Genomic DNA, 12140 nt, shown 5'->3' with positions numbered 1-12140 from the left:
AGAAGTGAGGCGAGCATCATGTCTGGACTATTAAGAACCTGGAAATGTATTGGCTGAGACCATCAAAATAATGAAGGGAGAATACAAAGTACACTTTGTTTTGTCTTCCCACATCATGTACTCACAGTGTCATTGATCATTCCAGGGTCTCTGACATCTGGTAACAGGGATGTGGGCGGAGACTGGAATATGACACCAGCGATCGTGCTCGTCCAACCTCCAGATGGAGAAAAAAGGTTGAATTGAAGGATTGATTCTCTTGATCGCAAGATCATCTCCTCATTGCTGCAATGATCTTCTCCCAAACGTTTTGTCATTACTCACTTTAAGACAAGTGATGGAAAGGGGAACTATTCTTGCGGATCGGTGGACCAAGAGACCAGGTAAACACACGCACGCACACCATTAAATTGAATGGAGATAAGAGAAAGCGTGAGCTAAAAACGACCACCGTCTTATCAGTCTGTGGCTGGAAATAGTGAAACCTGGAGGGAAAGTGTCGTCAAACAGAAAATGATGGTCGAATTAGTTCTCTGGTTTTCTCTTTTATTGCTGATAGCTTAATTTTCTAGGATGCTATTTTGATGGTAAGAAAGTGACATGGATTATCTTTTTTAATTTGCGACTTTACCTTTTTTTTAGAATTTAGATTCAACGTAACGTCACGTTTTTTTATCGTTTAAGTCAAAAGGAAAAAAAAGATTGCGCGGAAATAAATCGCAATGTGGCATGAACATCAAGAATTAACCAGTTAAATAAAAATAATCCTCGCGAGAGGACGTGAATTGTGGGGTGAAGTGCGGAACTATTCTCCTTCGATGGTGCGGTCGGAACCTACAAGAGGGTGACACCAACGGAAGTAAACAAACAGATGGGTTTTGGCGAACTCGGGGTCGGTGTTGAATCAACAAACTATCGCGATCCGATCAAGTTCTTGGGTTGTTGGCCAGTGATGGAGAAAGATCTGGAGAAGGACGACCAGAGTGAAGTTCTGCCGAAGGTCCGGAAAGCTGCGGTCCAGTCCGAGCAGAGAGGTTCGTCGCTGTGACATGAACTGTTGCACCAGAGGAGATATTGGTTATTCCTTATATAAAATATGTGTTTAGTTAAACTGCAACGTGAACCAAGTGAAGACCAAACTCTTAGCACAGAGACAAAGCAGGGCGCACAAATGTTTCCATTTTATGGTACAGGAACTTTTTTAAACGAGCTTCAAGACATTGTCAGTTACATACATATATATTAAACAAAATCTTATAAAGACCCATTAAGAACGTTTGAACCGTTTCTGTAAATATGGAAGGCTTCTTTAAGCTTTTGTTTATTTTTAATACCGTCTTAGAGGACTTTTATTTTGAAAGATATAACTAATTTTCTGTAAACCAACATTATCATGTGACTTGATTCCTCAAGATGCTTGTTTAAGTCAAGTTTACTGAGAAAAATTAACTTGTGACAATGATTAAATCACAAACGCTACAATGACACTTGCAGAAATAAACAGACTAGAGCTTTTGCTGATTCAGCATTATGGTAAGAAATGTAGTGTAGAGTATTTTATCCAATCGGATAATAATGTTTGACCACAGTTTGTCAAGTACTTTACAGACAAGACCTAACATATACATACGTATATACATAGACAAACGTACACTCGTACATCATACATACTTGATGGAGAGCAAGGATAATACGGGGCTGTTAAGATTTACACAGAAACCAATTTCTAATACCAAATTACTTGACAAGTACACATAAATCATTTTAGAAACCAGCACATTAATAATCATTTCTGTGTAAATAAATGACAATGAAGAACCTTTTTGAGTATAAGACCAGCATAGCGCAAAAGAAAAGGTTGTTACATCAAATTGGGTACATGTTCTTTCTTCAGAATCAGACTTAATTACCAGTAATGTAAAAAAAAGAAACCTTTTTTTTTGTGGGTCAAAGCTAGTAAATCACAGATCAATAATGTTTTTTAGCAGCTCTTGTGAAACAGTGGTAGCAGGATAGTCAATGAAATGGTGTGTATCTCATATTTAAATGATTTTGGAGAGACTTGTTGACCAGATCCTTTCTCTGCAGGCCTCCAATGTCTGTTGATTGACGAAGACGAGGAGGATCGCTTCTCTCCGGAAAAAGTGAAGACGGAAGCTCCAGATATCAAAGAAGAGACAGACGAGGAGGATCGCTTCTCTCCTAAAAAAGTGAAGACGGAAGCTCCAGATATTGAAGAAGAAAAAGACGAGGAAGATCGCTTCTCTCCTGAAAAAGTGAAGACGGAAGCTCCAGATATCAAAGAAGAGACAGACGAGGAGGATCGCTTCTCTCCTAAAAAAGTGAAGACGGAAGCTCCAGGTATTGAAGAAGAAAAAGACGAGGAGGATCGCCTTTCTCCTAAAAAAGTGAAGACAGAAGCTCCAGATATTAAAGAAGAAAAAGAGGAAAACGATGCCGCTCAATCAAGTTTAAAGTCTATTCATAATCTAATAACCCATTTCATTAGGGGAAAGGAAGACGCTGCTCGCAAATCCCTGATCCCCTCTGGATGTGGAGGAAATTTTCTTTTAATGGAGGAACAGACTCCTCAAATGGTTATTAACTCTAGAAACAGGTTGAATAGTTCAGTGTGTAAAAAAACCTCTAAGCTGAAAAAAGACCCGAAGCCTCACACGACAATTCACACGGAAGAAAAGAGTTTCAGCTGCCCTCAGTGTGATAAGGTTGTCAGAATGGAACATCACCTGATAAGTCACATGAGAGTTCACTCTGGAAGGAAATTCACCTGCTCCGAATGTGGTAAATGTTTTGCAAAAAAACGGACGCTTAATGGCCACATGAAGGTTCACACGGGAGCCAGACCTTACATGTGTTCTTTGTGTGGCAAATGTTATTCACATATGGAAAACCTTAAGATGCACATTAGACAGCACAGAGGAGAAAAACCTTTCATTTGTGACGTGTGTGATAAAAGTTTTGTTTCCAAACAATACCTAAGGTCCCACATGATAAGTCATTCAGAAGAAAAAACGTTTACCTGTCCCGAGTGCGGTAAGTCTATAAAGTCTCGTTCAGGTCTTAACTATCACAAGCAAACGCACAGTGGAGAAAGACCTTACCCCTGCCTTCAATGTGGCAAGTGTTTCAAACAAGGAAGTCATTTGAAAAAACATGCAAACATTCACACCAGAGATCAGTCTGTATCGAGTACATCGTGTGGAAAAAATGTGACTGGTTAGGAGACACTCTTGATTTTTTTTTCATTATCAACTAAATGTGAAAAGAACATTTGTCAACAATTGTTTATGAAAGTGAAATGTTTGAATTCAAAATGAAATTAAAGGTTTACATTTACTCATATATTTTCTTGATGTATCCTACTCTTTGCTTGAAAAACAAAACATTTTAGAACATTATTTTTAATCAGGCTTCACAAAACACCAACCCTTCGATTAACATAGTAGATTTAAAAATAAATGTATACAAAAATAAAGGGATGATTTTAAAAACACAATCACTTTCTGAAGTGAACTGTTTTTCATTGCAGTTGGAATTAATTGTCTTTCTGAGTAATGGGACCTTGACCTAAAAGAACAATTAAGTGGATGAGAACTGTCGTCAAACAGAAAATAATGGTCGAATTAGTTTTCTGGTTTAGTCTTTCATTGCTGACAATTTAATGTTACTATTTTGATGGTTAAGAAAGTGACATGGATAATATTTGTTTATTTGAGACTTTACCTATTTTAAGAATTTAGATTCAACGTTACGTCACGTTTTTTATCGTTTAAGTCAAAATTAAACAAAAGATTGCGCGGAAATAAATCGCAATGTGGCATGAAAATCAAGAATGAACCAGTTTAATAAAAATAATCCTCGCGAGGGGAAGTGAATTGTGGGGTGAAGAGCGGAACTATTCTTCTTCGATGATGCGGAACCTAGAAGAGGGTGACACCAACGGAAGTAAATAGACAAAGGGGTTTCGGTGAACTCGGGGTCGGTGTTGAATCAACAAACTATCGCGATCCGATCAAGTTCTTGGGTTGTTGGCCAGTGATGGAGAAAGATCTGGAGAAGGACGACCAGAGTGAAGTTCTGCCGAAGGTCCGGAACGCTGCGGTCCAGTCCGAGCAGAGAGGTTCGTCGCTGTGACATGAACTGTTGCACCAGAGGAGATATTGGTTATTGTTGTAGATCAGTCCGGCCACGCTAACCTGTTTAATTGTTCAATTGATAAAGTCGGAGCATAAAGAAAATAAACATTGTTAAATTTCAAACGTCAGGAATCATCATACTGAAAATCACAGATTCTATAAACTAAAAAAATATAGCGTTTATGCCGTTTAAAGCCAACGTCTTATAGTTCATACAGCTTATTATAATGGGCTCAAGCACACATCTGTCTTCCCTCGGGCTTCAATTGCTTGGTACATGTTGAAATTCCTTAACATAAAATATGTGTTTATTTAAACTGCAACCTGAACCAAATGAAGACCAAACTCTTAACACAGAGACAACGTAGGGTGCACAAATATTTCCATTTTATGGTATAAATCTGTCATATTGTTTTATATACTAAATTAAATCTTGAACAGACCCATTAAGAACGTTTGAACCGTTTCTGTAAATATGAAGGGCTATTTAATCTTTTGTTTATTTTTAATACTGTGTTAAATGTCTTTTATTTTGAAAGATATAACTAATTTTCTGTAAACCAACATTATCATGTGACTTGATTCCTCAAGATGCTTTTTTAAGTCAAGTTTACTGAAAAAAAACTTGTGACAATGATTAAATCACAAATGCTACATGACACTTGTTGCAAAAAATAAAAAGACTAGAGCTTTTGCTGATTTGCAGAAATCTCTCGTATCTAAATGATTTTAGAGAGACTTGTTGACCAGATCCTTTCTCTGCAGGCTCCCAATGTCTGTTGATTGACGAAGACGGCGAGGATTGCTTCTCTCCTGAACATGTGAAGGCAGAAGCTCCAGATATAAAAGAAGAAAAAGAGGAGGAGGATGTCACCAAAATTCCCCCTTTTGATATTGTCATGGTGAAGATTGGAGACTGTGATGAAGAAGCCAACAGCGAAGAGGAACCACCAACCAGGAGCTCAACTCCTGATAGCAGCTCCGATCCAGATCTACACGACCAGAATTCACTGTCTTTTAAATCTGAACCTGATGACACTTGTCGTTTGGAAACCAGTGAATCTCAGTCAAGTTTAAACTCTGTGCACAATCCAGATGTTTGTACAGTTACGGACGATGAGAAGTCACTAAGCTGCTCTGCATGTGGAAGAATATGTACGTCCAAGTCTGGACTGACTCAGCACAAAAAGATTTGTAAGGGAGAATCTCTGACCTGCCTGCTTTGTGCCAAAACCTTCTCCAAGAAAGGAAATCTCACCACTCACATGAAAACTCATAGTGGGGAGAAAACATTCAAGTGCCCGGCAGGTGGAGATTGTCCCTCAATGATCGAGTGTCTAAAAGTTCACACTAGACCCCCACCGGAAGAAAGACTGTACTACTGTTCCGAGTGTGGGAAGTGTTTTTCTTCCACAAACAAACTGATGGCTCACTCGAGAATCCATACAGGAGAAAAACCTTTTGGTTGTTCAGAATGTGGGGCATGTTTCAATCAGAGAGGAAGTCTGTATCGACATAAGAGAATACACACTGGAGAGAAACCGTTCGGCTGTTTAGAGTGTGGAAAATGTTTCAAGCGGCGAGAACAGCTGAAAAGACATGAATCGAGTCACACAGGAGAGAAACCGTTCTGCTGTATAGAATGTGGCAAATGCTTCAATCGAAGAGAAGATCTGAAGAGACATTTGCGAGTGCACACTGGAGAGAAGCCATTCTGCTGCTCAGAATGTGGGAAATGTTTTACCAATAACCGGAATTTTAAGAAACACTCAAGAGCTCATGCAATGGGAAAATGGAATCCAGTTCAGTGTTTAGCAACAGATGATTGAGTGTACATAGACCCGAATTATATTAACATTGCCCATATACAGTTAAAAATACTGTTGAAAGAATATAAGAGCGGGAGAATTTTATTGCCATTGTTTTAAACACACCACAGGAATTTGTCCGACAGTAGTGGGTTTTACATATTTCCTCCAAAATGACTATTATGAACTTACTACATGTTATATTATTTAATGCAGCACATGTTTTCAATCATGAATTGGTGCCGCATACTAAACTTCATTTTGAAGTAAAAAATGATGGGAAAAAGTATTTTTCTGTATTGAACCAAAAACAGCATTAAAAATATTTCTGTTACTTGGGCAGATTTCTAAGAATTGAAATAATTTCTAATTAAACTATTTCGACCAACTTGTTGGTCAGAGCCAATTTTATTGAAATTTTAAATTCAATTGATTTTAAATGAAAAAGAATTCTTAGTTTTGCACAATTCTTCCTGATATTACCAAAAAACCTGAACCTCTCAGTAAATACAAACTTTGTTCAGTAGTACAATGCGTGGCATCTGTCTTTTTTGCAGATGCAAAAGAAAATATTAAGTAAAATACAGACTTGAGACTCTTCTTTGTGGAGATGACCTTACGTTGTATATAACTCACAGTTGTATATAACTCACAGATCATATAGTTTTTAGTCTTGGACATGTGTATTTGGAAAATCTCAAACAATGCAAACAATGTGTCAAAGAAGGACTGTATTCTAAATAACCATTAATAATAGTTTCCTTTTTTGCATTCCAATAAAAACATATATGCAACAATAAAATTCTTTCTTTTCGATCGATGCTTTCAAAGTTCCTCAACGAGATGTTGCACCAGTTCACGGTTGGTGCAGCCCAGGAGTTAAAGCAACACTGAAAAGGTTTTCTGTGCCAATTTCCCAAGCCATGCTAGTTAAAAGAGCATCTAATGGTAAAGTAAAAAGTTTTGAAGAACGAGTGATTTTATTTGTAAAATGTAATCAAGCATGAAATTCAAGAAATGTACTTTTGCTTGTGCAAGATGAGTCATGGTTGTGACTAGGCCAAATAGTTTAGGAGAGGAAAAATTGAAGCTGAGCTGTGGAGTTTTTTCTGGTCAGAGTTTCGGAGCATAAGAATAGTGGTATGAGGTGTTCACACTCAATGTACAGTAAGTGTTGGAAGTGGGGGGGTTAATGATTTTGGTTTGAGCAACGTGAGCTTTTAAGGTGACCACATGTAGGTGTCGACCTGAAGCTTTCAGAGCTATTGCTGGAATCTCTTCCAGTCTTTACTGTAATTGGTGTCTGAAATGGCCAACGCTCTGTGGTTAAGTGGAAATCTTGACCTACGTTGCTCCATCCGCTGCTTCTTTCTTATGTTGAGTTGGGCTGCTGGTTGGATGCTGATTCTTCCTGGTCTAGGCTGGAGTAATTACACCTTTAGTATTGGAAATATAGCAATCTGCAAAAGTCCACTGACCAAATGAGCCTCCGAGATCTAATGGTTTAAACCAATATACTAGACGGGAGTGGACTGCAGTTCTGACGAATAAAAATCAAATGAACACTTGTTTTCGTTTGATATTATGTTTTTTATTTTATTTTAAAACTATTTTCAAAATCGATTTAATTTCTTCAGCGGAGCGGAACTATTTACTCACACGTTGACGCGGCAGGAACCTAGAAGCGTAACACCGGCGGAAGTAAACAGTAAAAGGAGCGTTGCCAGTGTTAACCTCGCAAAATTTGTTCCGTTCGGCGGCGGCAGAGAAACGGCAACAAATGGACGTTTATTGCAACATTGTGGAAGTGATCCAAAACACCGCGGTCCAATCGGATAAGAGAGGTTCGTCGGAACGCCTCTTAACACGCACACAAACCGTTTAACGTCAAATGAAAGGATCCTGTCAGTAACATTATTCGTGTTTTATGGCTGAAGTATTTTTAAACTAGGCTATGAGAAAACCTGTTTGTGTCTGAGGGATCCTAGCGCCATCATCTCCGAGGAGAGAAATATTGAGCACAAACACACACAGTAGTTAGTTGTGGAAACGTTTATACGTGTAGTAAAACATGTACTTAAACCATACTGTATACAATGAACAATGAACCGTTTTTTAAATAGTTTTTAATAATTTGACGAGGCCAGCAGGCAATTTAACACGTCAATGACATCACGTTTGTACTATGTTTCTCATACAGTCACTATAAAGATATCTGTTGATATTGGCAGTCAAAACTGACCACAAGGCATCTATTATATTTATTAGTTGATTGTAACAAAATTGTAAATTTGAAACTTCCGTATTTCTGCAGATTCAAAAGTAGAGCCAAGGAAGAGCTCCAGACTGCACCCACAAGCACCCACCGTTAAAGAGGAAGAAGAGGATGAAGATGTCACAGATTTCCCCTACAATATTGTTGTGGTGAAAATTGAAGATGATGAGGCAAGAGAGGAGGAGTCTCCGACCCGCAGCTCAACTCAGGACACAAAAACAAAAGCAGTGGAAGACGACTGTGGACGGCCAGAACCAGACAGCTACCTGGATCCGGGTTTATACTCCAACCACTATTTTGGATCTGACACTGATGACAGTAAAGAGTGGGAAACAGGAAATACTCTGCAAAGTTCTGTTAGTGAAAAGAGAGATGATGTCACAACGCTGAGCTGTGCTGAATGTGGGAAAACATTTATCTCCAGGTCTGGACTCATCCAACATGGAAAAACATGCAACGGAGAAAACTCTTTCACCTGTTTGGTTTGTGGGAAAAGCTTTTCAAGGAAAGGAAATCTTAAGACTCACATGAGAAGTCACTCTGGTGATAAACCTTTCAGGTGCACAGCGTGTGATAAATGTTTTATTCAGAGAGGTGATCTGAATAAACACATTAGAACTCACACTGGTGAGAAACCATACTGCTGCTCAGAGTGTGGCAAATGTTTTAATGATAGTGGAGATCTGAAGAACCACATTATAATTCACACTGGGGAAAAGCCTTTCTGCTGCTCTGAATGTGGGAAATGTTTTAATCAGAAAAGAGTTCTTATTAGACACAAGGTAATTCACACCGGAGAAAAAATGTTCTGCTGCTCAGAATGTGGAAAATGTTTTAATGACAAAGGACATCTCAAGAGACATATGAGAACTCATGCTGGAGAAAAACCTTTCTGTTGTTCACTATGTGGTAAATGTTTTAATCGCAGTGAACATCTTAGGAGACACAAAGCAAGTCACACAGGAGAAAAACCTTTCAGCTGCTCGGAATGTGACAAGTGTTTTAACAACAGAGGAGATCTGAAGAGACATGTGAGGATTCACAGTGGAGAGAAGCTGTTCAACTGCTTAAAGTGTGGAAAACGTTTTAATCAGCAAGATTATCTGAAGAAACACGAACAAACTCACACATCAGAGAGCGCTTCCACTGCTCTATAATATACTCAAGCTCATGTTTATGAGTTGGTCAGTTTATCATCCAGAAAAAGAAAAAATGTTTTACCAAATGAGTCAGTTGAATGAATGAATCAGTGCTGTAAAATGTTTAAAAACGGAAGTACACGTAAATCTGTTATAAACATTTCATTTTACCTGGAAATTTTCAATCATTTTAGATTCATGTTTAGTGTTATTATAGCGACCAAAGAAATATGCTACAGTTTATGGAGAAGGTATAGATCAAAGATGATTATGTAAGCTACTATAAGGACAATTACAAAAACTAAATGTTGATCCGCAAGAAGGAAACTGGATAGAAAAGGGTCTTTGTCAGTGCTGAGTCGGTACAGATTTTTGTTCCAGATCTCTTTCTGAATGAACTGAGAAAATCCTTAATGGGTGTGCTTATGGTAAACAAGATTTGATCTCCCAAAAAACTAAATGTTTAGGAACATTTTTTAATAGTTAATATTTCAATGAAAAGAGTTTTGTTCAAACAGACACATACTGATGAGTACAATAGAGGTCCAAGGTCAGTTTAAGTGACACTTAAATTAACACATTAGTTGCTCTTTAAGGACTGCCAGGTCCTTCATTAAAGCCACTCCTGCTCAACCCCTTCAGTTTAGAGTAGAGTTACAAGTAAGTTTTCGATGTTTGCTAGCATAATGGATGTCCAGGATGTTGCCAAGATAGCACCTGTTACTGCCAAAAGCTAGTTTAGCTGCCATCACACACTAAAATGTACATTCAACAGTTCCCAAAATAGAAGTTGTCTTCAGGACGAGTTTGTGTCTGTGCATGTCTGTGAGTGTTAGACCGGGACTGTTCGAATGCAGCTATAATAAAACCAGAAATGCACTCTTTGCTTTGAGATAATGACATGTTTTTTTGTAGAAATAATATTTATTTTCACAAAATGCTCAATGAAGATCAAACACAAAGTATTTAAAATAAAAATATAATGAAATGATTATATATATTCTGACAAAATGCAATGAACTGATGCAAATAAACTCAATGGTCCTTATTTTCCAAATTGAGCACAGTCGTACTCGATTCATATATTAATTTATGTATTTGGAACTTAACGTGTTCCTTTCTTTGTGGCGATATTCTCTGGAATGAAGGAAGCAAACTCAAAAGAAACATTTCATCCACTGATGGACGAGAAGAAGGCGGTGAAACCGGTAGACTGTGGCAGGAAGTTTCAAAAAACTTCCGCTTCAGCTCTGGTGACCTCGGCCTCAGTGAGCAGCTCATCTTCGAGTTTACTGTGAAATAAGATAAAAGATTTACAGCAAAACTACGTCATTTCATGAGGATATTTCTCATGAAGGTTATACATACCACAGGGAGGATCAGCCTCAGGTTCAGGTGATGGAGCAGCAGCAAGGGATCGCTCTATAATGACAACAAAGTTTACTTATAATGTGACATTGTTGGAGAAAAGAGGGTTTGTGGTACAGCAAAAAAAAATAGGTACAATACAAAAACAATTCTCATGTTTGTGAATTATTTATCTATATTACTTGTTATATTTTATTGTGATTTTTCAAGGTTATTCTTTTGTTAATTGAAAGTTCGCTGCAACCACAGATTAAAAAAACAGGTAGGACTGAAGGAAATTCAAATGTCAAAGGATGCGACTCCCCGACAGTTTAGGACTCAATTTTTACTCGGACAATCAGATACACAGAAGGTCTCATTATGAAACATGGGCAGCATTTGTGTGTAAAACTAACGAAATGTACACCTGCTGCAGGCTACTATTGTTAATGTTTGTGTGTAATAAAAGTGTCTTGAGATGTTTCTTGAAGGAGTCAGTAGATCATAAAACACATAGGGAGAGGAAGATCGTTCCAAAGCTTAGGAGCAACAGTCTGGAAGGATTTCTCTCCTCTGGTCCTGAACCGTGTGCAAGGAACCATCAGTAGATTCTGATCCACAGACCTCAGAGCCTGTGCTGGATCAGATCACTGATGCAAGGAGGAGCCTGACTATGAATAGTTCTGAAAGTAAGAACCAGAATTAAATAATTTAAGGTCTAATAGAGTGTGAATTTTCCTCCTCAGACTGGTTCTCTCTCAATGTACTGCAGAACCAACTTTAACTTGCCCATACTACGGTTATAGTTCAACGTGGATAAATAAATGAACTAAATATTAACATTTAGTAGAATGTAAATGTGTATTTAAGAATGACAACACTAGAAATTGTAAAACAAAATATTTTATTTAACCAAACAAACTGACACACTTAACACGCAGAACCAACATAAAGTGCAACAACCAAACAACAATAGTGCTGAAATACATAGAAGCACAAACACTAAAAAAAAAAAAATCCATCTACATTTTGTCTATTATTTTTTCTAAGAGATCTAAAATTATTTTGTTTGTGGCCTCGTGCGCTTCATGCCTTCTTTGCTCCTTTGCTGCCTCCTCCAAGTACAGCCGTTCTTCGCGCTTGGCCTCCTCTTTAAGAAAGTCCAGCAATTTATTCGTTTTCCTTCTTTTTGCTGGCGAGGGCGTTGCCGGGCTTGAAGCTCGGGACCCTTGGAGACCGGTGACAGAATTGGCACCGGACGTGCTGGGACCTGGGGAACACAAACAATAAGCATCTTCATCGTTACTCTTAAAAGTTTAAAAGCATGGAATATCAGCAAAAAGAATGCTTAATTAGCCTCCAATTAAACACTGTTTTTATTGTGCAAGAAATAATACTTTTCACATGAAATACA

At 38.0% G+C, this 12140-nt stretch overlaps 3 protein-coding genes across 3 annotated transcripts; all 3 read left to right on the top strand.

The window, feature by feature from the left end:
* The first annotated feature begins 867 nt into the window (after positions 1 to 867).
* LOC148087740 (uncharacterized) lies at positions 868 to 3363 on the top strand. The gene is made up of 2 exons (XM_087790364.1): positions 868 to 1034; positions 2089 to 3363. The coding sequence occupies exons 1-2, from the start codon at positions 872 to 874 to the stop codon at positions 3240 to 3242; spliced, it is 1317 nt and encodes a 438-aa protein (XP_087646490.1). The 5' UTR covers positions 868 to 871; the 3' UTR covers positions 3243 to 3363.
* Positions 3364 to 3985: 622 nt separating this feature from the next.
* LOC148087739 (uncharacterized) lies at positions 3986 to 6679 on the top strand. Its single transcript, XM_087790484.1, has 2 exons — positions 3986 to 4141; positions 4923 to 6679. Exons 1-2 carry the CDS (start codon positions 4060 to 4062, stop codon positions 5984 to 5986), a joined length of 1146 nt encoding a protein of 381 aa, XP_087646610.1. The 5' UTR covers positions 3986 to 4059; the 3' UTR covers positions 5987 to 6679.
* A 1005-nt stretch (positions 6680 to 7684) lies between these two features.
* On the top strand, positions 7685 to 10218 carry LOC148087738 (uncharacterized). The gene is made up of 2 exons (XM_087790437.1): positions 7685 to 7809; positions 8280 to 10218. The coding sequence occupies exons 1-2, from the start codon at positions 7746 to 7748 to the stop codon at positions 9395 to 9397; spliced, it is 1182 nt and encodes a 393-aa protein (XP_087646563.1). The 5' UTR covers positions 7685 to 7745; the 3' UTR covers positions 9398 to 10218.
* Positions 10219 to 12140: the final 1922 nt, after the last annotated feature.

This window comes from Callionymus lyra, chromosome 1, assembly GCF_982586985.1.
Source record: "Callionymus lyra chromosome 1, fCalLyr1.hap1.1, whole genome shotgun sequence".
In the NCBI taxonomy this organism is placed as follows: Eukaryota; Metazoa; Chordata; class Actinopteri; order Syngnathiformes; family Callionymidae; genus Callionymus; species Callionymus lyra.
The sequence above is the reverse complement of the archived record's forward strand: the minus strand, read 5'-3'. Positions and strand labels throughout refer to the sequence as shown.